Below are 27,768 nucleotides of genomic sequence, written 5' to 3'. Positions count from 1 at the left end.
GCCAGAACAAGCCAATCCATAAATTCATAAGTCCTCTTCCTATCTCACCCCAGCGGGATAAATCTCTCCAGCTGACACCTGAATGCCTCGCAAAGCCTCTTTCCTTTCCCATGGCCCCCCCACAGCTGGATGGCAGGAGGAAGTGAATGAAAGTGAAGGAGTGTAGTCTTCCTCCTCAGTCAAGGTGCTTCGGGTTTCCAGCTGCTTCCAGTAGAGCTGCGCGCCGGCGTCGGGGCTGGCGGTGTGATGAATTTGTGAATTTTGTATAGGAGGAGATTTGTTGTAAAGAAAACAAGGAACACGTCACTTGTCGTTTGGTTTCTTGTTCTGACTGCAGCTGAATTGTTTCTGTGAGTTGAAAAATGAACCCTTTGAAATTCCCTACGAGCCGGTTGAATAGAAGCATGGCGGCGTTGACGTGAACAATACAGGACGTGTACGGTTCAAACACATCACTTGAGATGATAACACAGGGACATTCTGTTCTCATGTGGGACAGCCAGCGGTAGAACTACCTAAAGACAGGAAATCATATAATGACTTAATACATCAACTTCGACAAAATGCAGAGTCACCTCGGTGTCGGACTCGACTCACACGTCCCCAGGAGTTATCGATGGCCCTACGAAGGTTTAAACGATCCCTTAAATGATCAATCATTCCAACAATATTATTTGCCACTTGCGCTTCTTGCATATGTTTTTAGAGATAACTTTATCTAGTTGGGTGCCGCATTTGGGTTCTAACCATGATAACACATTCATTGTTAATCTCTGACAACAAACTCAGGGGAGCAGGCCATCAGCAGCCCGTTAGCAGCCAGGTAAGCTAACGTTGGCTACTAGTTGAGGCTTGCTCAGTGTGGTTTTAGTTTCTTTGAAAATTCTCTGAATGATAGTATAGCTCATGTTTAACCACTACAGGGACATTTGGGCTGGCAGTGGTTTTTCAGGTGATTTGGTGACTTGGGGCTGTAGTTGATGAGAGACCATGGGCACTGACCTTAGCTAGCATGCCCAGCCAGTTACAGTACTTGCCATGCTAACTGGGCCTCGCTAGCCGCTAGCCCTCTGCAACCAGGCGGTCTTTGCTGATGGACAACTGCTCAGAATGAGTTAACCGCTGGCTCAGATGCCTCTGTATCAGTTCAATCGGAGATGCGATATCCTGAGTGGAAGGACAGCTAACGTAGCGGGCCTCACTACCCGCCAGCAGCAGGGACCGGTCAGCACTCGCTGCCCACGGCCACAACAGCTTATTGTGAAGTTGGCAAGTAGTTTGTTATCTGAGTTCCAATCACAGAGATTTTGCGGATGTTGGAATTGACCTCACAAGGCACTGAGAGTACCAGTAAATGGATAGCAATCCAGTGTTTGTTTGCACAATCGCAAAAACAGATTGCAAAATTTAAAATGGACAAGGTGTGAAACACAATACAGAGTCACAAACCAAAGAGAAGAATGAAACGCCCTTGAAGAACACTCAGAATCAAGATAGTGCGTAAAGACACAGCTGAGCTGAGACCCTCCATCTGATAACAACGCAGCACAGCGTGATCGGAAACAGTGGGAAACTCTGCTTCACTAAATCACTCTAGATTTGACAACCACTTTTGTATATGGGAGTTCCGTTATGACTTGGCTTCTTCGCAGGCTGTTATGCTAATGATCCTTCGGGGACTGCGGAGGTTTTCGGGATCGCTGGTTCTCTCATCACCCCCCTCAAGTAAACCTTGCGGCTCACTAAATGCCCGGCTTTCGGAGCGATTGTATTTACAGCTGCTCCGACCTACAGCCTCCTCTGCCTTTATATAAGAGAAGGCATTGGCTAAACAATGAAACTGACTGAGGTTTCCACTAATTCACAGGATATCTTTTCTTTCGTTGCACTCCTGGGAGACGAGGCGGAGGGTTGTTTGCCCCCCTAGACCTCATCTTATTAAGCGATTAATTAGATTGCTCTTGTTGGGGTGATCCAGCCAAGCCCTCTCTGACGAAGACTCATTTGATTTGATGTTACACACGCCTTCGTGAAAAGTTCTACAGATAAATGCGCATTTGAGTGTGTGTGTGTGTGTGTGTGTGTCCATCTGGGCTGTTATAGTTCACCAGGGAGTCGGACTGGGAAGTGTATGAGGAAGTTTCAGCAACACTTCAACGGAGCTGCTGCTACTGCCGGCTAAACGACTCCCCAGGGAGTCGGATATCAGTCAAAGTGTCAGAAGTCAGAATTCGACCGGTTTGTCAGGCCGTGGAGCCTTCCTGCATGATTCTTTCAAGTCAAAAAGTCACAATACACTCGCAGGGTATCAAGATGGGAACAAGTCCATTTTGTTTTAAAAGCTGTGGACAAAAAAACTGGTGCAGCAGTTACACCAGAATGTCGATGGAATAAATATTCATGGTACCTGCGTACCACAGCGGCCTGTTGCGTTATGAACCGTCACAGGGGTCACCAGTTTCTTGGTTAGACGTCCGTTCCGGCGAAAGCTTCATGTCTGCAGGCAGGATGCTGCATGAGGGTGAGTGTCCCAGCGGCTGGCACTAGCGCCCCCTCTGGTCCATCGGGAACTGGGGGCTAAACTGCCCCAGTTGTCATTTCCAAAAAAAGACAACGGCCGACAGAGCGGGAAGAGCGATGGCGGGGACAGTTTGGTGGGGTGAATCGGTGATTTACCATATGGGGAGAAAAAGAATCACTAAATAACTCCCAAATTGGTGGTTTGGTTAGTTTCGCCCTACATAAAGCAGCTTTTGTTGTGGCTGTGGTCTTGGCGCTTGATTGTCATTGGCTCTGACATCATAGACAGATTCGTCTTATTTGAAATGACCAAAATTGTTTCAGCTGTTCTCTTGTAAAAGAAAAAAATAATAAACTCAACGGAAAACGAGTCTCGGGGTCTGGCAGTCGCCTAAAAAAAAAAAAAAAAAGTGTTGATGAAGGCAAACAATTACGCAATAAAGGGTCAGATGAAGAGTCGCCATCTCTTCCGCGGGAGGGCCAGATTGTTCATGGACCACAGTGGCATGCGATATGTGGGTCATGTGACTTGGGGACACCGTCAATGAGGCTTTTCGGTTCTTACTTTGTTCCTTTGCAAAGCTTCCTTTGGTGTCTTATCTGGCGCTGTGTAAAAAGGTATTTGATTGAATATAATTGTTTACATGTTTTTAGTTTTTTTTGGGGGGGGGGGTCAAGTTCCACTAACTCTGTTCTAACCAAGGTTCAAGTTTTGATGCTTTCAGGTTGTCCGTCCCTTGATGTGTTTGTCCATCCCTTCTCACGCTCAGGAACTCTTTAAGGGAATTTCTGCCAATTTGTCACAAAAGTCCAGTGGATTTCAGACATTTCATGGGAGGGTCAAAGGTCATGGTTATTGTCACTTCTTAGGCAGGATCCAAACTGGTTTGTGCCTTCAGGAGTTTATCGTTAAACACCAGCCCATAAAGAACGTCAGGTATAAAAGAAGCCGCCACAGTGAAGTTCCTCGCGTGGTTGTGATTCTGAGAGACTGTTGGAGGTCCTGAGGGGAGCTGCCTGAAAGGGACTAAGGAGGCTCACCTGCGCGTGGGCGGTCGATCGTTTCGGGCCATGTTTGGTCTCCCGCTCTGCTCGGCTCTACCCCGGGTATCAGAGCGGGTTTGTGTGGCGCTCGTGAAGCTGTGTGAAGTCGACGTTTAACATTTACAGGAATTGTTAAGACACGATACATCTGAGCTGTTCCCTCACGTTCGCACCTTCCTCTGATGCCCCTCTCCCTCCTCTCCACCCCAGACCTGCGTGTACGGAGAGAACCGGACGTCCATCCAGTGCACAACGCCCTCTTTAGCCAAACTGGCCCTTCCTCCGCCGGTGGTCACCAAGGTGGCGTTTGTGTTGGACGGCTACTCGACCGACCAGTGGGATCTGATCTACGTGGAAGACCCCCTCTTCCAGGACCCCAAGCTCACCTCCAAGGACAACAAGAGCATTGTGGAGCTCAAGGTGAGTGAGTTGCCGTGGTAATTCAGCATCCGTCCTCACTAGAACTTGTTCTCTGTCGTTCTCTCCGCCACCGCTCAAAAAAACCCTGCTAACACGCAAATGTCGTTTTGGCTCAGTCGCAGAAAAGTATTTAATTCATTCTGTTCCCATTTTTGAAAGACGGGCGTGCAGCGCTGGAGAAATGTGCTCTATTACTGCAGAATAAGGACACAAAAAGTGGTTGTGGCGCCCCATGTATTCTCCTCAAAAGGTTCTAAACCTACAATAACCAGAATGCATCAGGCTCAGTGCTTTCTGAGGCAGCGAATCTACTGCTCCATCTGTCGAGCTTTGACGACAGAAGCAGGAAACCGGGATCTTCTGCTCTTCCACCCGACGTCGAGGAGCGAAATCCCTTTACATTCAGCCGCTGCTGTCGCCACAGCGTTCTGTTTGAAATGCGGAAGCACAATCTTCAGTTCCAACAAGGTCCCTAGAATGTAAATATCGATTTGCATATGCGAGCCTCGCTGTAAAGCTGGTTGAGACTCGGCAAAGTTCCAGCGGCGTAACACGCTTGCAGGGACAGGTGCAGAAATGTGAGACGTTTGCACAAACTCCACTTCTCCGGTTTTTAGTAGAGGGTGTTTACGTTTCACAGAATTGGGTTTAAAAGGTGTCTCACATCAACCGCAAAGGGGGGGGGGGGGGGTGAAAAGGACCTCTCTGCTGACCCTGCACAACAGGGCTACGAGAGTTTAGCGTGTAGCACCTGATCAATAAACCCCGGCGATTTGTTTCTCTGCGTAAAAAGTTTGACATGTTCATTTAATTGAGAACTTTACTGATCGGGGGGTGGATCCCGTTCATTCTCTCGCGCCTCTCTGTCCATTCACACGCACAGTCATCCCTGTTTCGGGTCACGCTGGGAAGGAAACAATACTGAAAAAGAAAAACAGGAAGTGGAGTCTGTTTCCCATCGTTTACAGCACCCAGCTCAGCCTCCCCATCCCTCCTCTACCGCAGCACCTCTCCATGTATTCTCTCCGCCGTCGTTCATTGTTCTGCCTGGCGAGGTCAAAGCTCTTGACACATTAATGCTGCTTTTCAAACAAGCCACCGCCATCCCCAGAGCCTGTTTTACAAACACAATGAAATACATATTTCTCCTCTTTCTTTCTTTTTTTCGTGACTGCATCTCGACAGCGAGTGGCAGCTGTGCTCAACGGCTCGCAGGGGATCCCGACTCTTTCTTTTTTTCTTCTCCTTCTCCGTCTTTCACTCTCTTCCCAGACGTGACCTTGGCTCGACTGCTAAATCCACCACCAACCTCTATGGCCCCACCCCATCCCCCTTCGACCCCTCCCTTCAGCCTAGACGAACCCCCCCCCCCTTTTTTTTTTTACCCAGGGGCCAGGCATCACAGCCACATTCAACACCATCTGATAACCCTGCCCCACAATGGCCTCCACTGAAGGCCCATCTGATTAGTCCAACCCGGGAGCTCCTGCCAATATCAGGCATGTGTAAAGGAATATTTGGCCGTGACTGACAGGTCCAGTATGGCGTGACATGAAGGAACCAGACTGTTAGCTTTGGCTCGCCGCCACATTTTTATCGCGGCTGATCACTTCACGGGAGACGCAGAAGCATCTCATTTACATTCATCGTGGTAACAGTTTATTCAGAGTGACTGATCCCGATGTGGCGGCTCTAATAACTCTTCTCCCAGGGCGCGATTGTCAACGCAACAGCTGGGAAACACGTTGAATGAGGATTGTATCAGTTGTACCAAAATGTTGTCTTTGTGTGTGTCCTAATTTCAAGCAAGTGGTTGAATTAGTGTTGCTTTGTTTGTCCACTGCCAGAAACTCAGTGTGTGTGTGTGTGTGTGAGAGAGAGAGAGAGAGAGAGAGCGAGAGAGAGAGTGTGTAGGAACAGGTGCGAGCTTCCACGCTGTGTCAAATTTGAAAATCCCAAGCTGTCACGCAAGGAATGTGATCATTCTCTTTATTGCCTTCTGCTGCACTCAAACTAGTGTGTGTGTGTGTGTGTGTGTGTGTGTGTGTGTGTGAGTGCAAAAAAATGAGAGTGCAAAACGCAACAAAACAAGTCTGAAGGTAGAATGGAGCCAATTAGTCGACGCTCTTCTTTCACAGCTTCCTGTCAAACAGCAGACACTCTCTAATTCACACAGACAATGGAGGTGTGTGCTTCCAGTCAGATCTGCGAGGGGTGGGTGGAGCCCACTGAGGGTCACAAGACCAAAATAAGTCACTCGGTCTGACTGGCATCAGCAGCAACAAGTTCAGAATACACTCAAAGACCCGTGAGGAGAGATCTTCCCTCCTCAGCCGGGTTTACTTTCCTCAGCGAAACAACAGTAAGAAAGAATAAAATGTGGTTCTTCTCTGGAAGTTCCTGTCATTTCGTCCTCAGCTGTGACCTTCAGCAGCTCAGTGGCTCTTCTCAGCTCCTATTTATGGTTTAAAAGCTGCACGTTGGCCTCTCTGAGGAGTGAGAGACAACGCGTGTTGAGGACTCCGGTTCTTCAACGTTACAGCTGTCAGTTGCAAAGACAGTGACCAGTAATCAGTTCATACTAAAGCAAACAGACAATTTTAGTCTCCCGGGGGGGCAAATACTTGCTGAGGAGGCAGCAGAATCGGCCTCAATCATCAACCCTCTGATCAAGCGTCTGTGCAGCCGACCTCCTCCAGCTTTTGTGCCTGGTGGTGCTCCACTGGCTGAGATGTGGCCCGGCACAATCCTGGAGACTCATTTTCAAACGGTTCTCTGGTCCACGTCCAGGTCAGAGGAAATCTGCTATCGTGTTGTCCAACTGGATGTCCTGGAAGTCTTCCCGTAAACACAGAGCCCCCGAATTTACCAAAGATCCCATAAAAGGATACATGGATGGTTTCGGCACCAATTCGCACGTCACTGCTCATTCATGTCTTGTTTTTTGTCCACTTGCACATTTCCAGAAACTTTCTGTGAAATAATGTCACTAAAATCAGATCAACTTCAGCCACCAAAGGACTTCAAAAGCTGCGTAAACTGGACTCGACGGCAGTCAGGTCAGGTGTGACGGACAGGCAGAAATCTGTGTATGCAGGTTACAAATGCACTTATGAATGGGTGCACACAGGATTTGCCTAACCCTAACCTTGACCTTGACCCTGACTGTGTTGTCTGGTCCACAATTGGAAGGTTTTATTAACTCCATTGTTCCCTCTGTCCCTCTCCACTCCTCCACTTCCTGCTATGCTCCTGGTCTGGCCCCGCCCACTAACAGGGTGACCGGATGGACAGGGAGGCGATGAAGTGTCAGGTTCTGACCGTCTCCAACCGTAGCTGCGAGAGCATCACTCTGGTGGGAAACACTCTGGAGTGCACCGTTCCCACCGAGCTGCAGGCCGCCACCGCCAAGGAGCTGCAGGTGGAGGTGAGACACACCTGCAGCACACACACACACACACACACGCCAGTATGTACACACACACACAAAAAGAACTGAAATTTGCATTGTCATTTGCATTAATAGTACGAAAGGTCATTTTCTTGTTCTTTAGCAACTTTTTTTTTTAAGCTTGTTTGCTATGTTTAAGATGAACTTTGCACTTTAACAACAATAAAAAGTATAGATGCAGACATGGGGCGCACACACACACACACACACACACACACCTCTGCAACAGTTGGTCAACACACTTTCTTTAATTAACACAGCCTTTTGTCTATGGAGCTCTAGCTTACCACACACACACACACACACACACACACACACACACACACACACACACACACTCTCTTCGCTCTACTCAATGGAAGTCTTGTTGCAGTTGCCCTGTGTGTTGACAGCAGAGAAACGCTTCTGTGTGTGTGTGTGTGTGTGTGTGTGTGTGTGTGTGTGTGTGTGTGTGTGTGTGTCTGTGTGTGTATTGAAGCTGCAGATTAATATCAGTTGCCTGGTAGTGGATTTATCAGGCCTTTGAAGTGACTAACAAGAACAGGGACTAGAACAGGGGTGTCCAAACTTTTTTCACTGTGGGCCACATAGAAGAAAATATACAAACAGACGGGCCACACACTAGAGGTGATAGTGTATTAAAGTTAGCAAAATCAATCAGTTGTAGGTTAATTATGCTTGATAATTGAATATGCTTGAGAAAAGAAAAAAAACACAGCTTTCCACAATGTTTTTTGTTCATTTGTTTTCTTTCGAAAAGGGCGGGCAGCTCCTTCTCAAATCAACAGGCTCTGATTGCTGCTTAGTCAGTGTGGTGATGCCCTTCACAGCACTGGAGAAAAGGGGGGGAAGGGGAAGAGTATATTTCAGGCTTGTTATGCAAATAGGTTATTGGGCTTATTAGCACACCAACTAACATTTGTTAGAAAATGTTATCGACTTTAATTAATGAGTACAAATTTATTAGATAATAAGGCTTATTAACATATGAATTATTAATTAATTGACCCCCCCCCCCCCCCCCCACGCAGCTACTTCACACATTCCTCATGCAAATCAGGCTGCTGACTGGCCGGCAGAAGTAAAGACAAGTAAACAACAGCATTTCAAACACAGCACAGCCCACTGTTTATTGTTTGTCCATGAACACGCATCTGGAACAACTGGATCAGTCACTCATAGCTCCAAGTCTGGGTCCGCTCCTGCAAACACTGCCCGATGTCTGCCCGGTCAACCGCAGGTGTCCGAATTTCCGAAGCGAACAGCTGAAGCACCATTTCAGCCTCTTCCTCTGACGAAAAATCACTCCGGGCTATCTTTTCTCTCACTCTGCCGCGTTCACCGGCATCAACCACTACAGCTCTGCTTTACGCAGCCAAGCTAACTTTACGCACCGCCGGTGCGCAAGCCTCCTGCTGTTGGCCATGAAACCTGATCCCCTCATGCTCAGTACCGTTTCTTTCGTGTGTTTATTGGCCAAAAAATATCTACTTTATATTCGGAAATAATCTCATAGGCTGGTGTCAAGTGTCAATCAAGTGATGCATGGTCCGCTCTGTAAACTGGGGCCTTGTTGGGGTTTCAGCCTGCGGCTCAACAACCCAGGCACTGATTGGCTCAGCCTGCTATTGATGTGTTCAGCAGACCGTCACCGTGACTGAGAAGAGTGTCGCGGAGCTCAAACTAATACTGGCGCCTCCGGCCAAGGCGGGAGAGGAGGGTTAGCTAGGAGTCTGCGATCGCAAAGCAATGCTAACATCTCAGTAGCATGTTGAAATAAAGGTTGCAGCAGGGAATACTGGTAGTTCTACTTCTTTGGAGTCTTACAGATGATGTGACGTTGGGGGCACGAAGTTAGTATGTGGGAATTTCTTGCCGGTTTCCTAGCAACATTTTAACTGAACTCCGGCTACAAGTAACTTAATTCGTCGTGATTCGTGTTTGTTAATCGTTTCGAATGAGCCACAACATGATCGGATACATCGTTGCCGCTAAAATCCGTCGTTTACGCGCTGTACCACCACCAGTACAGTGCAGCTTAAGAGGTTGAAGTCAAGTTCCATGTGTGGGCCATATTCCATTATATTTTTAGAATATGTTTCGGGCCAATTAAAATAAACTCTGATTACAGACACAATAATGTGTTGGGAGTAAAAGTGGAAAGTTGTCGGAAGTACAGCAAGAAAGCATTTGTACTTCGTTACTTCATCTCTGCGTATTTATGCATTCTGTCATTTGTATCAAGTCAGAAGGAGCAGCAGACATTTTATGTGCTTTCTGAGAGAGTATCAGACAAAGAGTATTTTTACAAGCGTGTGTGTGTGTGTGTGTGTGTGTGTATCGGAGCGTTAATCATAATCGCTCCAGATTTGACAGTTCTTTACCAGTAACCCTGAGCCAAGAACGAGTAAAAGAGCAAAGCTGTTAATGTAAAAAAAAAACTAGATTCTGTATGAAACATCTGCTGGGACACAAGGGGATACAACACAGCCGAAACCCATAAAACCACTACGAATGCATTTATAAGAAAACTCCCCTCTGTTTGTAGTAACAAGCTCACAGAGGGAATTTGTCACAGCCAAGTACTTCTGAGGAAAAGGCGGCCGACACGCTACATAACAAGAATAAAACACGCCGTGATGATGGATGGAGAGAGAGCGTGTGGAAAGGAATGAGCTTCAAAAATGGGATGATTGAGTTTGACGCCATTAAGATTTTATCAGTTTTGACCTCCCCTGTCTCCCCCCCCCCCCCCCCCCCCCCCCCCTTGAGGTTGTTTATCATCAGACGATCCCAGCTTGAAAAATCGTATCGGAAAGTAAAGCTCGACTTCACGGCGGCGGCTCCCAGGAGGGAGGATCGCTCTGTCGTCGGACGTATCGGGCTCCTTACGCCGCACGCGGGGGGGGGGGGGGGGGGGGGGGATTCATCGAAAACGCTGCATTCCTTCAACGTTCCGGCTCATTTGCAGGAAACTTCAATAACTCTCCTGTCCTAATGCAGCGCCTTATTAAAACAGCACGGGGAGAATTTATTGCGCGGTGTGATGAGTGAAAGGGCTCAGTGGCCAGCTGTCTCGTCACTTGGATGTAAGTCAAGAGTCATTTGAGTCATGAGCAGTGGGCGAAATGTTTGGAGGTCTCCAAGAGCCCTCGCAAAGACCCTCTGCAGCGATAAAAAAAAAAACACATTAGGGTTCGCGCCCATCATCAGGCGCTGAGGAGAAACACTCCAAGAGTTGTATTTATTTCCTCACTCCCGTATGGTTACTTTGTTTGAATACTTTAAAGACATTAGAAAAAAATAAATAAATCACAATCAGCCTGGTCCCAAGACAGCCCGAGCATCCAATCTGCATAATTTTCTAAAAAATGTTTATGACACTGAGGTTTTCTTGTTTGAGCTCAATTGAAAACTTTTTTTTTTTTTCCTCTTTGTTATTGTTTCATTTACTCTGGGACAACAGCCCAAAATGTCCCCAGTGTAACGACGCATCAATGTCTTCCAGCATGAGAGAAATTCAAGTTAACGGGGGGAACACCAGCAGTGATTTATGGAGCGGTTACGGAGCGACCAGCCCGGCTTCCCACTGAATATCTTGTCAACCGCAGCTATACAAAATTAGCCAAGCTAGCTTGACTCCACCGAACTCTCACATTCCTGCTGTCACATCTTTTTCCTAAAGTTCTGTCTGACGGGGGTTCTAGAAAGGCAGATCTCTTAAGAAAATATGCAAAACAGAATAGAAGAAGAGGTAGATGAGGCATATTTTTAAAAATTGAAATAAACATGACACGGCTCATATTTTGAGTCGGCAGCCGTACTTGCTGCAACCAACGCCGTCTGGACAACAGGGTTATGAAAGGGTTTAATAAGAGACTTAATGATACAAACTGACATGAGATCCGTAGCTTCTTCGTGTTGTCCTTAAAAGTAATATCCAGTAGGCACTGGGGAGAAGGCGCAGCGCTCCAGACGCGGCGCTATCGGCCCCATCGCTGTTGACTCCTGAACTGGCCTTCAGAAGAAAGCCGTTATCTCAGGGGCGGGTCAGCCAATATCCCGTAGATCCACGAACGTGCACACATTCATACACTGCCTACCTCCAGACATGCCCAGACAGTCTCATACACATACACACACACACACACACACACACACACACACACACACACACACTGTCCCATCTGCAGCAGCAGTTGAAACCTCATTTCCACTAAACCTAATAATAACAGAAGCAATATCACTGATGTAATCTGCCTCCAGACTGTGGCAACAGTGTGTGTGTGTGTGTGTGTGTGTGTGTGTGTGTGTGTGTGTGTGTGTGTGTGTTACATACCGTATGTCTGAAAGCCAGTTTCATGCCCTTGTGGTCATGCATGAAAGTGTACAGAGGTAACCATTGTTTATCAGTATAGACTGAGGATACATGGTTCTGTACCACAAAGCACTACAAGTTTAGGAGAAAGAGAGCAAGACGGATGTTAGTAAAAGTATAACTAAATCTTTATTTGTTGTGCCACTGCTGAAAGAACATTCTAATTAATGTATTGTTATGGTGTTTAAAGGGTTTTGTGTGTGTGTGTGTGTGTGTGTGTGTGTGTGTGTGTGTGTGTGTATATATATATATATTTATACATAAAGTTGTGTGGTCCGACAAAGCCAGCAGCAAGCTAACATATTAGCCCACAAAACCAGCAGCAAGCCAATGTAATGGCCCACAAAGCTAGTACCAAGCAAAGGTGTAGTCTCTAAAAAGCTGTAGCAAGGTAATGTATCGACCCACAAAGCCAGCAGCAAGCTAACGTATTAGCCCACAAAGCCAGCAGCAAGCTAACGTATTAGCCCACAAAGCCAGCAGCAAGCTAACGTATTAGCCCACAAAACCAGCAGCAAGCTAACGTAATGGCCCACAAAGCTAGTACCAAGCAAAGGTGTAGTCCCACAAAAGCCGTAGCAAGGTAATGTATCGGCCCACAAAGCCAGCAGCAAGCTAACGTATTAGCCCACAAAACCAGCAGCAAGCTAACGTAATGGCCCACAAAGCTAGTACCAAGCAAAGGTATAGTCCCACAAAAGCTGTAGCAAGCTAAAGAATTGGCCCACAAAGCTAGTAACAAGCCAGTGTTGATGTAGCTGAGGTAATAATAAATATCTCCACTTACCACGGCTTTGTTTCTGTAATTGGACGTGTGAGGATACACATGAAGGGAGCGGAAGGCCTTGAGCACACCCAATACTTATAACAGAGCCAAATTATTGTCCACGAGGCCCAAAGTCAGAGTCAGAATTGAGCCTCGCATCTTTTGAGGATGTCAAGGTCAAGTCGCAAGTCACCTGTGTGCAACGAAGTGTAACTCAAGTCCCCAGCTGCAGCAATGATTAGATACTTTACAGTTGTCTTCCTTTATGGTCCTGGAGTGGGTGACCAGGTGGTGAGGTGGGTCTCTGTGGTGCCGTGGGATTTGATGAAAGGTTGTTCAACATCAGTTATTATTGTTGTTATAAAAATGTACACCCTTCACATCTTCCAGTGGCACCAGGCAGACAACATCATGCATCTGGGCAAGGTGACGCTGGCGCAGGAGCAGGACTACACGGGCCTCATCGTGGGCTGCGTGTTGGTCAGCCTGCTGCTGCTGCTGCTGGGAACGCTGCTCATGTGGAGGAGGAACAAGCACATCGATGGTAAGACGTCAGGTTGGGGGTTGGGGGGGGGGGGGGCGTCGCAGAGCCAAAGGGCAGTTCGCTTCTACAGCCACCACAAACTGTATCCAGAGGCCCGTGACATCCTAAACGCAGCTTTAATCTCAGACTGAGAGGGACTGGCATTGATTTCACTGCCCTTTGTAATGTTATCTGCTCTGAAATGTTATGTTAATGTGACTCTCCAGTCGGCTCGAGTCCAGTTTGTTTAAGACTTGTTTTCAACAAGGTTTGGCAGGAACATTTGCAAATGGAAATGCTCTTTGAGGCAGAAGCAGGCAAATGCAAAGGGAAACATTTACTTTGCAAAAAAACAAAACAACAAACAACCATTTTTATGAAATGAACAACAACTGAACTATTCAACAAATACTGAGGATGTCGTTTGCCTCTGTAACAAAAGAAAGAGCCACCTTATAGCAGCACTCCACCAAAAAGTTTTGGTTTTTTCTTTTTAAACCCTTTTCAAATTGTCACAAATAAGATTCTTGAGCTAACAAAGACGTTCTGGAGCTAGCTAGCTAGTTCAAGATAGCGCCAGAACGGAAGGTTTATAGTTAATATTGATATATATTTAGCTCAAGTGAAAGAGTTTGTTGATTACTAACGATACGGCCACACTATACTGGACGATGCTCTCGATTCTGCTGCTGTTAGCCGTCGGTCTCCATTAGCTTCAAGCTAAATATGGTACTTCATGTATTCTTGTGTCGCAAAGAAGTAATGCAGGATGGGGAAAAAAAGTTACTTCTGTTTGTGGGTACTGTGGGTTAAAAAAAAAAAAAAGGCGAAGTGAAGTAATTTTTTTCTAAAATTTTACCTTCAAGTAGTTTTGATTTTCAACACGTGACAAAGTGAGCTCTGGTCTGTGAGCCTTTGTGAATGTATTTACCTGTGTTTATATATATGTGTGTGTGTGTGTGTGTGTGTGTGTTTGCTGGGTCTTGTTCTGCCTGGTGGGTTGACGAGGTGTGTATTGGGGGGTGCACTGTAGGAAACGCTTTGCCTTTCTGATGTTGTGTTCAGACCAAATCTCAAGCGAAGCAGTCATCAAACCGCCAAGTATCTGCTCGTCTTAAGCTTCTTTTTCCTGGCTGTCTCGGTTTTTCCTCCACCGCGCACTTCCTTCCTTATGGGGTCACCGGCAGCTTCCTCTAACCTGATGGCGAGGAGTTTCACCTCAGGGATGTAGTTCAGGCACCCCATCCAGCCAGAGGAGGCGCTAGTGACCCTGGTTACCCTCTTGTTGGAAAGCAACACATTAGACCGCCACACCAGCTGGGCGCCGCCATTTCATGCCGTAACCAGCCATGACAGAAATATTGCTGCCTTTTTTTTTCTCTTTCTGGTGGATGTGCCAAATGCTGCTGTGCCTGGGTCATCGATGACCGGCGAACCAGCTCGACAAAATTCCTCATCAAGCCCATCGCAGCGCAGAGTTGTTGAGTGTGTAGTCACGTATCGTCCTGCAACTCAGCAAGCGTTGACTTTTAGGAAACCTCCTTTTCTGTCGGCCCGTGTGAAAAATTGGCTTTAGGTTTCATCTGAACACAACACAAGTAATTCTATATTCTCTCCCCCTCTCATCTTTCTTCTTCTTCATCCCCCCTTCCCTTACCCCTCTCTCCCATTTATCCTCCTCTCTCCCTCCAAATCTCTTGTCCCAACCTCTCTGTACCTCCCTCCCGCCTTCTCCCCTCCTCTGATTCCTCCCCCTCTGTCTCTAGATATGTCTGAGGTGTGGTATGATGGCCGGGGTGACATCCAGCATCTGGACAGGCTGGCTAACGCGAGGAGCGTCAGTCCTACTAACGAAATGGTTTCTCACGAGTCAGTGGACTATAGAACAACCCTTCTGGAGGGTACGTCAACACCCTACCTGGCATACTCTCCCCCCGTCCTACCCTCCCATCCTCCCTCTCTGTGGAGCTGAACGCTACGCTAGCAGCTCATTCCCTACATGTTCTCGACTAACAGCTGCAGCCTTGTTGGAGGTTTTTGTGAGGTTTTGTATAATGGAAGCATTTAAGCCACTCATCAGTATCATGACCAGTGAGACTGCGGGCACATACATGAGTTAACCCTCGTATATCCCGGGCCGCCCTCTCACTACAAAACACACACATAATAGAGATTACACAGGAATCAGTACGACTTACTACGCCTTTAGTTGCCGTCACAGGTTAGCAAGTTTACCAGAACAACAATACAGGCAGGAGCTTGCAATTGGGTGACTATCTCGGTGGGTGTTCTCCACCCGTGGTGCATTCTGCGAGCTGCTGTCGCTATGTCAAAGTACAGTCTCCGAGCTAGCAGGCTAGTAGCAACCTTGTAAACAAAGATTTGGATCCTACTATAAACCGGCTCTGCTTGGTTCTTTCCGGGTGAAGATTTTAGGACTTTCTGCCTTCCAGATGTGCAAATGAGTCAAAACGTTTTTCCTGCCGTATCAGAATAATCACAGGTCGATCTGGACGTCTCACCTGTGCCAAAGTACGACACAAAGCTCGTCGCACAGAGACGCATTACCTGAAATTCACCGTGTCCAATCACATCCTGCCATACACAGGCTGTTTCCAGGGATCAAATATGCAAATGATGATCTCATGTGGTGAGAGTTTCTTGCAGATTCCCCAAAATAGGACTTTTAAAGATGGGAATGAGGTTGATGAGAGCAAAGACGGCAACAAAAACAACAGCACGCAGAAAAAAAAACAAGTCTTGTGTAGTTGCAGAGCCGGTGGGTTCATCACGGCGAGTACTTAAATTTATACATTTATTTCGTGGTTTTATGGTTTAAGAGTTTTAACCCGTGGATCTTATGAGATAATGGAGCAAAACTTGCTAACATGACCTCGAGCATAAAATGGCCCTTCAGACTCCAGCAGTTGATTTAAGGTGATCAACCTCATGTTTGCAGAAGGGTCCCAACCTGTGAGCAAACAAAAGAACCCAGACCGGACTTCATTGTTCAGATCTCTCATCTGGTCATCGTCTGGAGGCCAGTCCTGCGAAAACCTTGTCGTAATAACCAAAGTCACCCGCGGTTTTGAGCCGCTGAGCTCGGCTCCTGAGGGCGTGGGGGTATAATGATCTTTGAGTGTGATGGACGAAACCATTTTCCTGCTGTTAAAAAGTGACAGACGTAAAATCTGAGAAGGTCGACTTAGAACTGAACTAATGCTTGTCCTGAGGGGGACTTGGGTGCAGGATTCCTGCTTCTTGGTCGTCTGTGTGTGAGCCAACCGCCCGCGTCTGCCTTCTCTTCTCGCTCTCTCAGATAAACAAATGTTTCTTTTCATTTTCTTCTTATTCTGACAGAATCTGAATCTTTATTCTGCAGCATTCCTCCTTCACAGTGCCAGGTTCTTCTGCGCCTCTGATCGTGTAACACACCTTGACTCTGGAGGCCCTGCTAATACAGTCGCTGACATTTTACCGCCCCACCCCCTTCTGTGTCTACACCTGCAGATCAGGGTACTGACAGGCCTGAGACGTGCCGGGCTGCTCCCCCCATCTACGGGGGAAATGGGGAGCTGTTGTCCCCCAGGCTGGGGGGGCTAGGACTGGAGGGCGAGCTGGTGTCACCCCTGCTGATGGCTCCGGTCCACATCGACCCGTCCTGTCTGCATCCTGACCTGCTGACAGAGGTGCAGCACGTGGTGATCGCCAGGGAGCAGCTGCTGCTTCACCTCAGCCAGGTCATCGGCAGAGGTCAGTAGCCAAAATGGCGTCTGTACTGTAGATGAATAAATGACGTCACACTTTTTCTCTGAGCACTGCCACATCTGCGACTGGACCTCGTTCTGGAGAGCAGGGGTTTGTGTACGACGCCCGTGAGTGCAAGCCCAAGTCGTTACGTTTATCCATGTTTTTCCTTCCACTTGTCACCCGTCTGAGTTTGCATGGTGATTCGCCGTAATTGTAGCCATCGAATGCAGTACTCTTCTGTTAATCAGCAACAGAGGAAGATGATGGTCAGGGTTGTGAAATTACAGCGCCGGGCTACCACGGCAGGACACACTTTAGAAGAGCTTTAATGAAGGGATTGGTGCGGTTACAGCAGAAGAAATGGAGCGTGCGCCGTCATAAATAAGAATGAAAAAGAATGGAATGCTGGATAATGAAATAAAGCACGAGGGATCGCTCCGCCATCAAGCCCTGGACTGGAACTGCCCGTCGGAGAATCCCTGATATTAGCGCCATCACTTAAGCTTTCACTGGGGACGCGTAGCCACAGGAAATCTGTTAGCACACCTTTTTTCTTGCAAACGGAAAGAAATGAGTAGCAAAAAGCAAACATACTTTTGAACTGCTGTTATTATCATGATTATTGTTTATATCGATGCTGATTCGTATTAAATGCTGAGACATTTGATATATCATACTATTTTTCAGGCTGCAGCTGCCTTATAGTTTGAAATAGAAGAAACTTATTTGTTCTTTTTTTGCAAACGATTCATGATGGATTCTCGTTGGTTGAGGAGCATCCAGTGAATTTAGACCAAATCTTGGATTTTCACACTTAAATTAAAAGTTTTTCAAACGTTTTAGAGTAAAGAAGATAATTGCCGGCCTGAAACAAGACACCAAAGCGGGACACATTGTTGAGTTGACGTCGGCTGCCCCCAGACCTGCAGATCAAATTCACCATCGAGAGGAGCGAAGCTGGAAACCCCTCGGTCCTCTGGCCCCTCAGCTGAATGAGCCCCCGAAGAAAAGAGCCTTGATTTGGAGGCAGCGTTTTAAAAGTGGCGTAGAATGATTTGTTCACAGCTAGAATTCCCAGGGTTCCATTGTTGGGGCTGGTAATCCAACACCCTCGGCCATCTGGGAGAACGTGATAGGAGAACGCCGCGCTCATTTTATTCTTGCACTCCTCCCAGTCTGGGGCAAGCCCTCATGTCTTTAAAAAGAGATATAATTCAATAAAATGAACAATAACTCAAGGGGGGGGGGGGGGTTGGCATTGACGATTAGCCTCTGTGGGGCGCTAATGAATACGCCGTCGTACTGGGTTACATGTGCGGGGATGAGGGTCGTTTCAGAGAACCCGAATTAGCCGACGAGGGTGTGAAGGGTCACGTGCTTGTTTCCAAACCAGACAGTTGTTTTCCACGAGCCTCTAAACGGCAGAACTAAACGAGAACATTCTCAAGTGTTAGGGTTTTATAAAACTTGTTTAAATGAGAATTCATGGGGGAAGAAGAAGAATATTCTCTCCTGTGGGTCCGCTGGTGTTCAGAGGATTGACTACCACCAAGTGGAGAGAGCGGATGGTTTACCTGCTGCTTAAAACTCAAAATACACAGGACTGCAGTTGAATGAGGGAGTGACAGTGTACATGCAAGATATAAATATCATAAATGCCGCAGCCGCACAGCCTTCAAAAAGGCCCTCTGTGTCTCCCTTATGATCCTAATCAGATTTTACTTTGTTTGCCAAACCATCTTCAATCACCAGTCGTCGGCAGCTCGTCTCTGCGTTTGCACAGCACCAAACAAACAAGACTTCTGATTAAATCATTTATCTATTAGGCTCAGAGGAGCTGTCAGGCGGAGGTTCCGACCAGCTCAGGGTAAAAAGAAGCTCAGGCCTGGTCTAGTGTGGTGGCCCGGAAGGACAAAACACACTACAAAGCAGTACATTTTTGGTTAATGTCTTGCGGTGCCGTGAGTTCTCCCGCCATCCTTCGCCCTCTCTGAAGCAGACCCTCCTCATCAGTTGGGCTCAAAGCCGTGTGATATGTTCGAACCTGACTTTCTGCCTCATACCGCGTGTTGCTGCTTGCAGGTCACTTCGGTTGTGTTTTCCACGGAACTCTGCTGGAGCCAGACGGGCAGAAGCAGCACTGTGCCGTCAAGTCCCTCAACCGTAAGCACCAATCCCTAATTGCAAAACAAGCTCTTGTGTTTCAGCGCACGTTCAAACTGGAGGTTTTCTCTCCTTGTCTCTACTTATTTACATCCAACCATAATGACTCCGTCCAACATCTGCCTATATTGCATACTTACTGTCTAATATCACCGTGCACCAATCACATTAAAGACCTCATCTCATCAGAGCCCTGAATCCTCTTTGGCTGAGCTGATAGTGATGAATTAGCATCCCGTGGTGAGGATGGCATCAGGGTCCTCCCTAATCATGTAACCTGTCACTGGGAGCCGGGAGATTGATGTGGCAAAGATGTGGTGGGAAGCTCCATGCGTCGTGGCAGCAGCATGATGGGATGAGCTCTGCCTGCCGGGGTTTCCTCCTCTGGGAGTTGAACCTTTATTGGGTTTAGTGATTTCCTGGGGCGTCCTGTCTTTGTTTGGGGCTTTTCTTTTGTCATATTTCAAAGCTTGACTTGATCCATCAACCCTGGTGCAACTGTAACAACTGGTTGAAAGACTCGGAGGGGTAAAATTAGACAGAAATAGACGGGACCAAGCAAATGTCACCTCTCGATACGTTGGAGTGGAAGCTGAGTTGAAGGCTGATCAGCTGCTTTCTCCAGACCTTTAGAGCTTCCGTCTCTAACCTGATTACTGCAGCAACTGAGGCTAAAGTGCGGGACACCGGAGGCAGCGATGCATTTGGCAAATGGGAATTTGGGAAGGGTTCAGGTCTGGGTGAGGATATTCAGGGAGGTTTTTTTTTTTTTCTGCTCAATTGCCATCATCATCATCATCTTTGCTTGTTTTCATGATAAAGGAATGACCTTCACCTGGTGACAGCAGCCTGACTTCCACTTCAGTCAGGAAGAAATTGTGTGGAATGAATGTTCTAGTTGCACCGTATTCACAGACCTTCCTGCGCTTAAGACAGAACCTCGCAGGAACTGGAAATACGGCATTTCTGTTGTATGCCTCCATGAAGTGTGCCTGTGACACCGACCTTTGACTGCCCAAATCCACTTCATACTCGATACCCAGTGGTTTTGGGCCAAATTTGAAGAAACTCCCTCAGTGTTTTCTAGAGATATCGTGTGGGCTGGAATGGGACAGCTGTCACCGGCATTCAGAAGGAGCGAAGATCATGCTTTTTTTGGTGACGAGGGCTTGTCTTCCTCTAACATCCACGCTTGGCTGTTACAAGTTCTGCCTCTTTCTTTGACAAGGCATCACTGACTTGGAGGAGGTGTCCCAGTTCCTGAAGGAGGGGATCATCATGAAAGACTTCAGTCACCCCAATGTTCTCTCCCTCCTCGGGATCTGCCTGCCACCGGAGGGCTCGCCGCTGGTGGTCCTGCCCTACATGAAGCATGGCGACCTGCGGAACTTCATCCGTGATGAGGGACACGTAAGGACACCCAGAGATTAGGTTTTTGGTTACTGTCGCCAAAAACAGCTCTGTCAATTTTTTATAGTCAAGTTAAATATGCGGGAGTTGGAATGCTGCCGTCCTCTTACGGTTGTTCTCCTCCAGAACCCAACGGTCAAAGACCTGATGGGCTTCGGGCTGCAGGTGGCCAGAGGGATGGAGTACCTGGCCAGCAAGAAGTTTGTCCACAGAGACCTGGCCGCCAGGAACTGCATGTGAGTTCACCGTCTTTCAACTTCACGCTGACATCTACAGTCGATTAAGACGAATATAGAGCTGAGTAGCTCAGCGACAGCTAGAATATTGAGTGAAATGAACAAAGGAAATACGACCCATTCTTCTTTGCCATGACAGGCTGGACGAGAGCTACACGGTGAAGGTGGCTGACTTTGGTCTGGCCCGGGACGTTTATGATAAAGAATATTACAGCGTCCACAACAAGAGCGGAGTCAAGCTGCCCGTCAAGTGGATGGCTCTGGAGAGTCTGCAGACGCACAAGTTCACCCCCAAGTCAGACGTGGTGAGAAATCAGTCGCGCATGTCTCACTGAAAACTGTTTCCAGCTGGGAACAGAGCGATGACGAGCTCTTAAAAAAGACACGTGACATTCCTGGGGTGGAGGAAAACTGATAAATGACTCCGTTCATAAATGAATGGAATAAAGACAAAATGAGAACCTTGATATGACGTAAATATCCGCAGAAATGAGCTCAAATTTATTTGACAAATTACTTATTTTAGCTCTCTTATATATGTTAATTTTCCTGTCAACATCATTTCCCTGTCTTTATTAATTTTCCGATTCATTCCTGTATCTATTCTTCCATACGCTGATCGGGGGCGGTTCTTTATCCTCATTGAGAAACACAGTCTCACGGGTCTGTCGCCACAGTGCTGTGATCTGGGTTTGATTGCTGATGCCTGAGTAGTCGAGAAACACTTCCCCCTTAATATATGGCTGAAGAAAAATAGAACAACACTGAAATAAATGATTACAAAAACAAGTACATTTAATGCTGATTTATCATCAAATAAAACCGCACATTTGTTTGATAATCAAGGTTTTTTATTTCTACGTTTTGGATTATTTAATGCATTCATGGCAGATTTAGTCCTCCATACTCTTAAAAATGTGACATTCAACAAGTCCAGTGAGCGTGTGTGTAACTGGACGGTTGTTCCCGCTCCTCCAGTGGTCATTTGGCGTGCTTCTGTGGGAGCTGATGACCCGTGGAGCCCCGCCCTATTCTGACGTGAACTCCTTCGACATCACCTTGTTCCTGCTGCAGGGGAGGAGGCTGCTGCAGCCGGAGTTTTGTCCCGACGCACTGTAAGTCCACACGCATGCAAATGTCTACTCTCCGACTGTCTTTCGCCTCCCGAGGCAGAGCGCCAGTGATGCTCTGTAAAGCTGCTCTTAAATACATCCCAGAGAGAGAGAGAGAGACACAGAGAGAGAGAGAGACAGAGAGAGAGCGCGTCTGGTTCAGGGAGCTCGTGAGGAAGCTGTGTAAGCACTGGAAGTCATAAATAAAAGTTACTCAAGTCGAGAACATCCATCATCCTCTTCAGCCCACAACGTACTTCAGGCAAGCGTGACATGTCATCACAGCGGCGGGTCAAATAAAAGTCACCCGTCCTGCTTTGACACAAGTTTCTGTTCTATTTATCTGTTGCTAAGTGCTTGTTACTATGGCGGCGCTCAAGTGCTGCTGGTCCTTGATCGTCCGTCAGGTTTTCATGTTTGCGCACGTCACCTGTCAGCAATATCTAAGTTTCTATAGTTTTCTGCCGCCATCTGAGTTTGCTGAGTTTCCTGATTCGCTGCGGCGAAACCTGATCGATGCGCTGTGATTTCCTGTAGCGGCTACGTCCTCTTCAACAGGCAGCTTCAACTGGCATGAAACAATAGCTTTTCTGTGTTTTAATGCCGTGTCCCTGTGATCACATCTGAATTACCTCCTGATAGGAGACTCAAATGGGTTAAGAACAGGTAATCGGAGTATTTTTTTACACCAGAAATCATGTAGAAACCTTGCATCGTTTGATGACTCATCCTGCATTCGCTCTCTGTCGGCTAATGTATCGCTGTTCTAAGAAAAATACGTACAAAGGCAACAACAAACACTCCGACTCCCATTTTGTTGTCAGAGCTGAAAGGCGGTAAAAGGAGAAAAAAAATTCTGTTGTTTCCAAACTGAACAACGTCATGCTTTAATAATTGATTGAAAAAAATAATAATTTTCAGCGTCGCAGACATCAACTCCCAACCGTATCTGAATGTGTCTTCTTAACTCTGGCAAACCGGCGCCAAGCATGATGTCATCCCCAGAGATCGTGAAGGCCTAGAGGGGGAGTACTCAGGTGAGGGAGGCCCAGCTGTAAATTAAAGAGACATCAGAGGCGACGGCGATGATGCACGTCGGCGCACATTCCTCTCCCGAACGTTGGCGGGGTGGTTTGATGATAACAGACGTCGGTAGATAGTTTGGACGTGCGGTCACGGGGCCGTTCGTCTTCTTCTAAACAAAAATGGCGTGAAGTCAGAGAGAAAAAGTTATCATATTAGAGATCCAGATCGTAGCCTCCCTGGTTTGGGGGGGTCTCTGAGTGCTAACGTTGGGGCCCCAGCACAGTGGCGTCCGTGGTCCCCAGTGGGTGGGAGAGGTGGGCGGCAGCGCGGCTACGACCGGGTGTGTTTTAGCTGCACACACAGGCGAACCGAGGTGAGGTCGCTAAAAGAACCCGATGCTAAACCAGCAGCCTGGACGCTAACAGCACGTCGGTATCGTGTGGACGGCGGAGCCCAGCATGGATTTTCACTTCTGTCCTATTGGAGGTTCAAGGGACCAGGCTTCAAGTCCTGGACTGGTTCTGGTTCTGGTTCTTTCCATGTGGAGGTGGCGTGTTCTCCCTGTGTCTGAGTGGGCTTTTTCAGCTGCTCGTCAGTGTGAGTGCGTGAACTCTGTGTGTGTGTTTGTGTGTGTGTGTGTGTGTGTGTGTGTGTGTGAGGGACTAACAGTTAGGACCTCCTCTCTCTCCTCCCTCCAGCTACACCGTGATGATCGAGTGTTGGCATCCCAAACCGGAGCGCCGTCCCTCCTTCTCCGAGCTGGTGTCGCGCATCTCCGCCATCTTCTCCAGCTTCAGCGGCGAGCACTACGTCCTGCTCAACACCACCTACGTCAACATCGACAAGATGAACCCCTACCCCTCGCTCCTCACCTCAGCCACCACCAACCCGGCGTCCTCCCTCTCTTCCTCCTCCTCCGACCCTCTCACCTCCACGTCCCTGCCATCCCATTCCCAACTGCTTTGCCGTGCGGAGCGAGAGTGTTGCACCTGAGGCAGGAGAAGGAACACTAAGACTGTGGAAGGGAGCGAGGAAGGAATGTTTGAGAACTACTGTAAGGACTTGACCAAACACTGGACGCAGCCTGCCGAGGAAAGACATTTCACTCAATGTACATAGATCGTTGACCTTTGACCTTCTCGAGCATCAGCGAACGGGGCTGACCTCACTGATTGAACATCTCTGACCTTTCATCGACCTCGAGGAGGTCCGCGTCCTTTCATCTTCAGTTACACAGAACGCCTCCTCAGAGGTTCGGGGACGGACAAAGCCGCCGTTTCGGAGGCTCATCCATCAAACACCTAAAACTCTCGGGCCGCCGCTGCGGCGTATAGATTTCACATCCTGCTCTACTCTCTGGGTGGCGTGCGCTATGATGTGGCTCGGCCCTCTCTAATGTGAATGTCCCACAAATGGCCGAGTATTGTGTTGTATAAAATGATGTCACACCTCCGCAGCAATGATAGCGTGGCGCCCTGGAGGTCGGTCGGAGGCGTGTAGGTGTGCTTACCTGTGTGCAGTTCACTGGATGCTTTATTTGTCGAATTATCTCTGGACAATTAACCTTTGATGTGCTGGGAAAGACTCGCTTCCTCTCCTCCACTCACCTGTGGGGAATCTCCGGGGTGACAAAGGTTAAAAGTTTACTTTTTCTTCTTCTTTTTTCCCCCCCACCCCATTTTATTTAAAAAAAAAAAGAAAAGAAATTTAAACCCGAAACCTCCCATCATGTCAACAGCACAAGTCTTTGTTTCCCGAGAAGAAGAACAACAGATAACACGTCCACTGACGATCAGTCCAAGTCACTCACTGATCATTTTCAGCCTGATTTTCTTGAAGAAGAACATTCTGTAACCGACAAAAATAATAAACTTAGGCTGGAAACGAAAGGCGGCCAGAAAATGTGTAACTCGGGTTTGATTCGTTTAACCCTGAGAGCAAAGGAAAGGCTTTCTTCTCTGGTGGTTTTATTGACCGGATCATTTCTGCCGGACGGCAACAAAGAGCTCGTTGTCCTCTGAAGGTCCCTCTCGGAGCTGCGAGACACATTTCTGATCTCCCGAGTGAGGCGGTCGCCCGCCGTATCCTTAACGACCTTAAAGACCACCAGTGTGCTCACAATCACCTGTAATCTAATCTCACTGGCCGCTCTCCGTCATAAAGCCTCTATTTGTTTTTGTTTTGTTGATGCCTTTCGGCCTCACGGGCTTTTATTCATGTCGGACACAAATTGGAGCAGATTTCTGAGACATTGAGTTTGGTCATTTGTCACCATGAAAATCCCCTCTGTTTAAAGCTTTGTCACTCACATTATCGTTGTGATTTGGTGCCAGTTGTTTGTTTGTTTGTTTACCTCTGCTAAGGTCTTCTGTTGTTGTTGTTGTTGTTGTTGTCTGTGAGCAAAGATTCTGCTACAACCATGAGGCCGATTTCCACCAGACTTGGTGCAGGAGTTTCGCCGGGGCCAAAGATGAAGCCATCACATTTTTATCCCTTTTTTGTTTGTTTAGATTTGTTAAACGCAACAAAAGTGTCTTTTATTTACACCGGGTTTGGCTGAGGTGAGCAAACATTGTTATGCAGCGCGTAGAACGCTGCAGGGATGAGCTGTTTTTGCAGGCTAACCCAGAAGTTAGCGTCTCCGTGGGTTCTCTCTCTCTCTCTTGACCGGAAGCCAAGAACAAACGAGCGCTAATGAGACTTTTTAGTTTCATTCTGCAGGGTCGTTTTCACGACTGAACGCCGTATGGAGGATTTCTGACGCCCAAATTCAAAGGTCGGAGCAGCCAAGCGAACGTTACGCCATCTGCAGACACAGGAGGATGTTTTGTGTCCTCAGCACCTTCTGCAGTGCTCACCGCCATGATTAAGACACGTAGGGGAAAAAAAAAACTCCGAAATTCGCGAGTGTCGCCATTGATGACTGATGTCGTTTTTATGCCGTAGAACAAAACCCACAGACCTTCTTTCTGGAACTTCAACCAAAAACCTCGCCGACTTGGAGACGAGGGAACCGAATGTTCCGACCTGTAGCAACTTCATTTTTATTCAGGGCGACCTGAAGAGTTTCACAGCCAAACAAGAACTTAATAAAGACTAAAGAATGAATTAAAAAAAAAAAAAAAAAAGATTAAATGAAGTACAGAGAAAACAACCGCAAGACGTCATAAAGAGTGACCTGTGGTTCAGGTGACGTCTAGGAGGCCTGCCAGAATCATTCATGTCCCTTATTGTCTAACAGAAATGAAGAAATTAAGATGAACAACAGCTGGAAAACATTTAAAAAAACACACAAAAGTTGTTGAATCAGTCACTTGACGCCTGTCCGTGTGTGTAGCAGATGAATGTGTGTATATACTTGATTTTGAGTGGCTGCTGATGTGACGGACAGGATTGAATGTTTGCTATGACAAGAAATTTGCTGTACTTTCTATTTAGTTTTTTTGTTGTTGTTGTTGTTGTTTTTTTAAATTGATGATAAAATGACACGAACAATGGGGCAGGGGAAAAAAAAAAGGAAAAAAAAAAGAAAAAGAAGCCACTAATCAATCTTTCTTCTCCTGGAGACGAAACCACTGCCATTTTGTAAATAAAGATGAGAGGATGTGGGAGTGGGCGATCACCACTACGAGACTCTCACCAGCAGAGAGTTGTGAAGCCGCCGCCGCGTCGCTTCACATTAACACTGTTCTGTTCTGTGCGCGCGTGTGTGTGCGTGACTTTTGTTGCTTTTCCAACGATTCTGAAGGTACATGTTACTATGTAATGTCAGTGTAATAAAGCTATGTTATCAGCCCGCATCCGTGCACGCTTCGTTCTGCAAGACAAAAAACAAAACAAAACACCAGGAAACACACATTTAAAGGAGTTTGTCCCGTCTCGCGCTCCTGGAGCTGAAATGTAAAGACGTGTCGGTGCAGTGCAAAAACCCCCCCCCCCCAAAAGCTGTTTCCAGGTAACCAGGTAACAGGTCACACACCGCCTCAGCAGAATGAGCTTGTAAAAAACACATTTCAGCATCAAAATAGTCCAAAGCAACTCCTCTAACACACTGCATCAGCCCGTTAACCTCCACCTAATTATTAGTCCTCCTTTATTACTCCTTTGATGTGACTGCCCTTCTGAAGCCTCCTCAGGTACCCAGAGTCGACACCAAGCCATTGCCTGATTATAACTTCGGTGATTAAATAGCGCTGCTTAATTATTCCTACTTAATTATCTGCTGTTGCTGAGATGTGAAGCGAAGTGCAAGCAGGCTGGACAGTAAACCGTCTGGGTGTAACGACGCTTTCCGTCACGTGATCGCCTGAATGACGCTGGGTTTAGGAGCCGCGGTTGGAACCGGTATCGGGAAAACCCCCTTAAACTGATTCATCAGCTGGGATTGTTGTTGTTTTAATAATGGAGCCCTCAAATGTAGCTATTAAACCTGGATAATGTCCCAAATGACGTCGGTGCGTTAAAATAATCGGATTGGCAGGGAATTTGATGATCGTAAATGATCCCCAGCATCTTTTCCCTCTGGATTGTGTCCCGGTACGTTCTGAAGTGCTCCTCATGGCTCGTATCAGACCAGACCAGATATCACAGTTGCGTGGAGACTCGAGTGTGAAACCTGTCAATCAGAAACCATCCCTGAATAAAGATGGACGAGGGTTTGGCTCCACGCTGACTCAGCACGCCTGCCTCCTTCCTTTGGTGTCTGCTTTTGCTCACAGAAATTCCCCCTTTTCCCTTCCATTGGCTGGCGATGACCTCTGACCCCTCACCTCTAGCTCCCCTCAGTTCTTTTTGACCCTGAGCACTAAAGTCTAGACTCGCCCCCCCCACCCCTAACTGAGCCGTGACCGTGGTCTTCGGGATCCTTGCGCAGTTGCCTGGTGACTCGGGGGAAGTATACGGTCTCACTTACATGCTAGGATGGATTTGAGAGTACTGGACGCAGTATTTCTTTCAAGTATTTTTATTG

The 27,768-nt window shown here is 47.3% G+C and overlaps 1 protein-coding gene across 2 annotated transcripts in view; it reads left to right on the top strand.

Moving 5' to 3' along the window:
* Nucleotides 1-26,727, top strand: part of met (MET proto-oncogene, receptor tyrosine kinase) — a 72,618-nt gene extending 45,891 nt beyond the window's left edge. Inside the window, exons 11-21 of one of the 2 annotated variants that reach the window (XM_086209681.1) lie at nt 3,775-3,984; nt 7,262-7,411; nt 12,970-13,123; nt 14,869-15,003; nt 16,613-16,855; nt 18,935-19,015; nt 20,244-20,425; nt 20,552-20,661; nt 20,801-20,966; nt 21,640-21,776; nt 23,498-26,727. In XM_086209681.1, the coding sequence (XP_086065807.1) occupies nt 3,775-3,984; nt 7,262-7,411; nt 12,970-13,123; nt 14,869-15,003; nt 16,613-16,855; nt 18,935-19,015; nt 20,244-20,425; nt 20,552-20,661; nt 20,801-20,966; nt 21,640-21,776; nt 23,498-23,792 (1,863 nt within the window). In that variant the 3' untranslated portion in view covers nt 23,793-26,727. The remainder of the gene's footprint in view (nt 1-3,774; nt 3,985-7,261; nt 7,412-12,969; nt 13,124-14,868; nt 15,004-16,612; nt 16,856-18,934; nt 19,016-20,243; nt 20,426-20,551; nt 20,662-20,800; nt 20,967-21,639; nt 21,777-23,497) is intronic. The other variant, XM_086209682.1, reaches the window with a different exon arrangement.
* The last annotated feature ends 1,041 nt before the right edge of the window (nt 26,728-27,768 follow it).

This window comes from Aulostomus chinensis, chromosome 7, assembly GCF_037954235.1.
Source record: "Aulostomus chinensis isolate RoL2024-O1b breed Wild chromosome 7, RoL_Achi_v1.0, whole genome shotgun sequence".
Classification (NCBI taxonomy): domain Eukaryota; kingdom Metazoa; phylum Chordata; class Actinopteri; order Syngnathiformes; family Aulostomidae; genus Aulostomus; species Aulostomus chinensis.
Note: the sequence above shows the minus strand (reverse complement) of the source record. Positions and strands in the feature narration are given on the sequence as shown.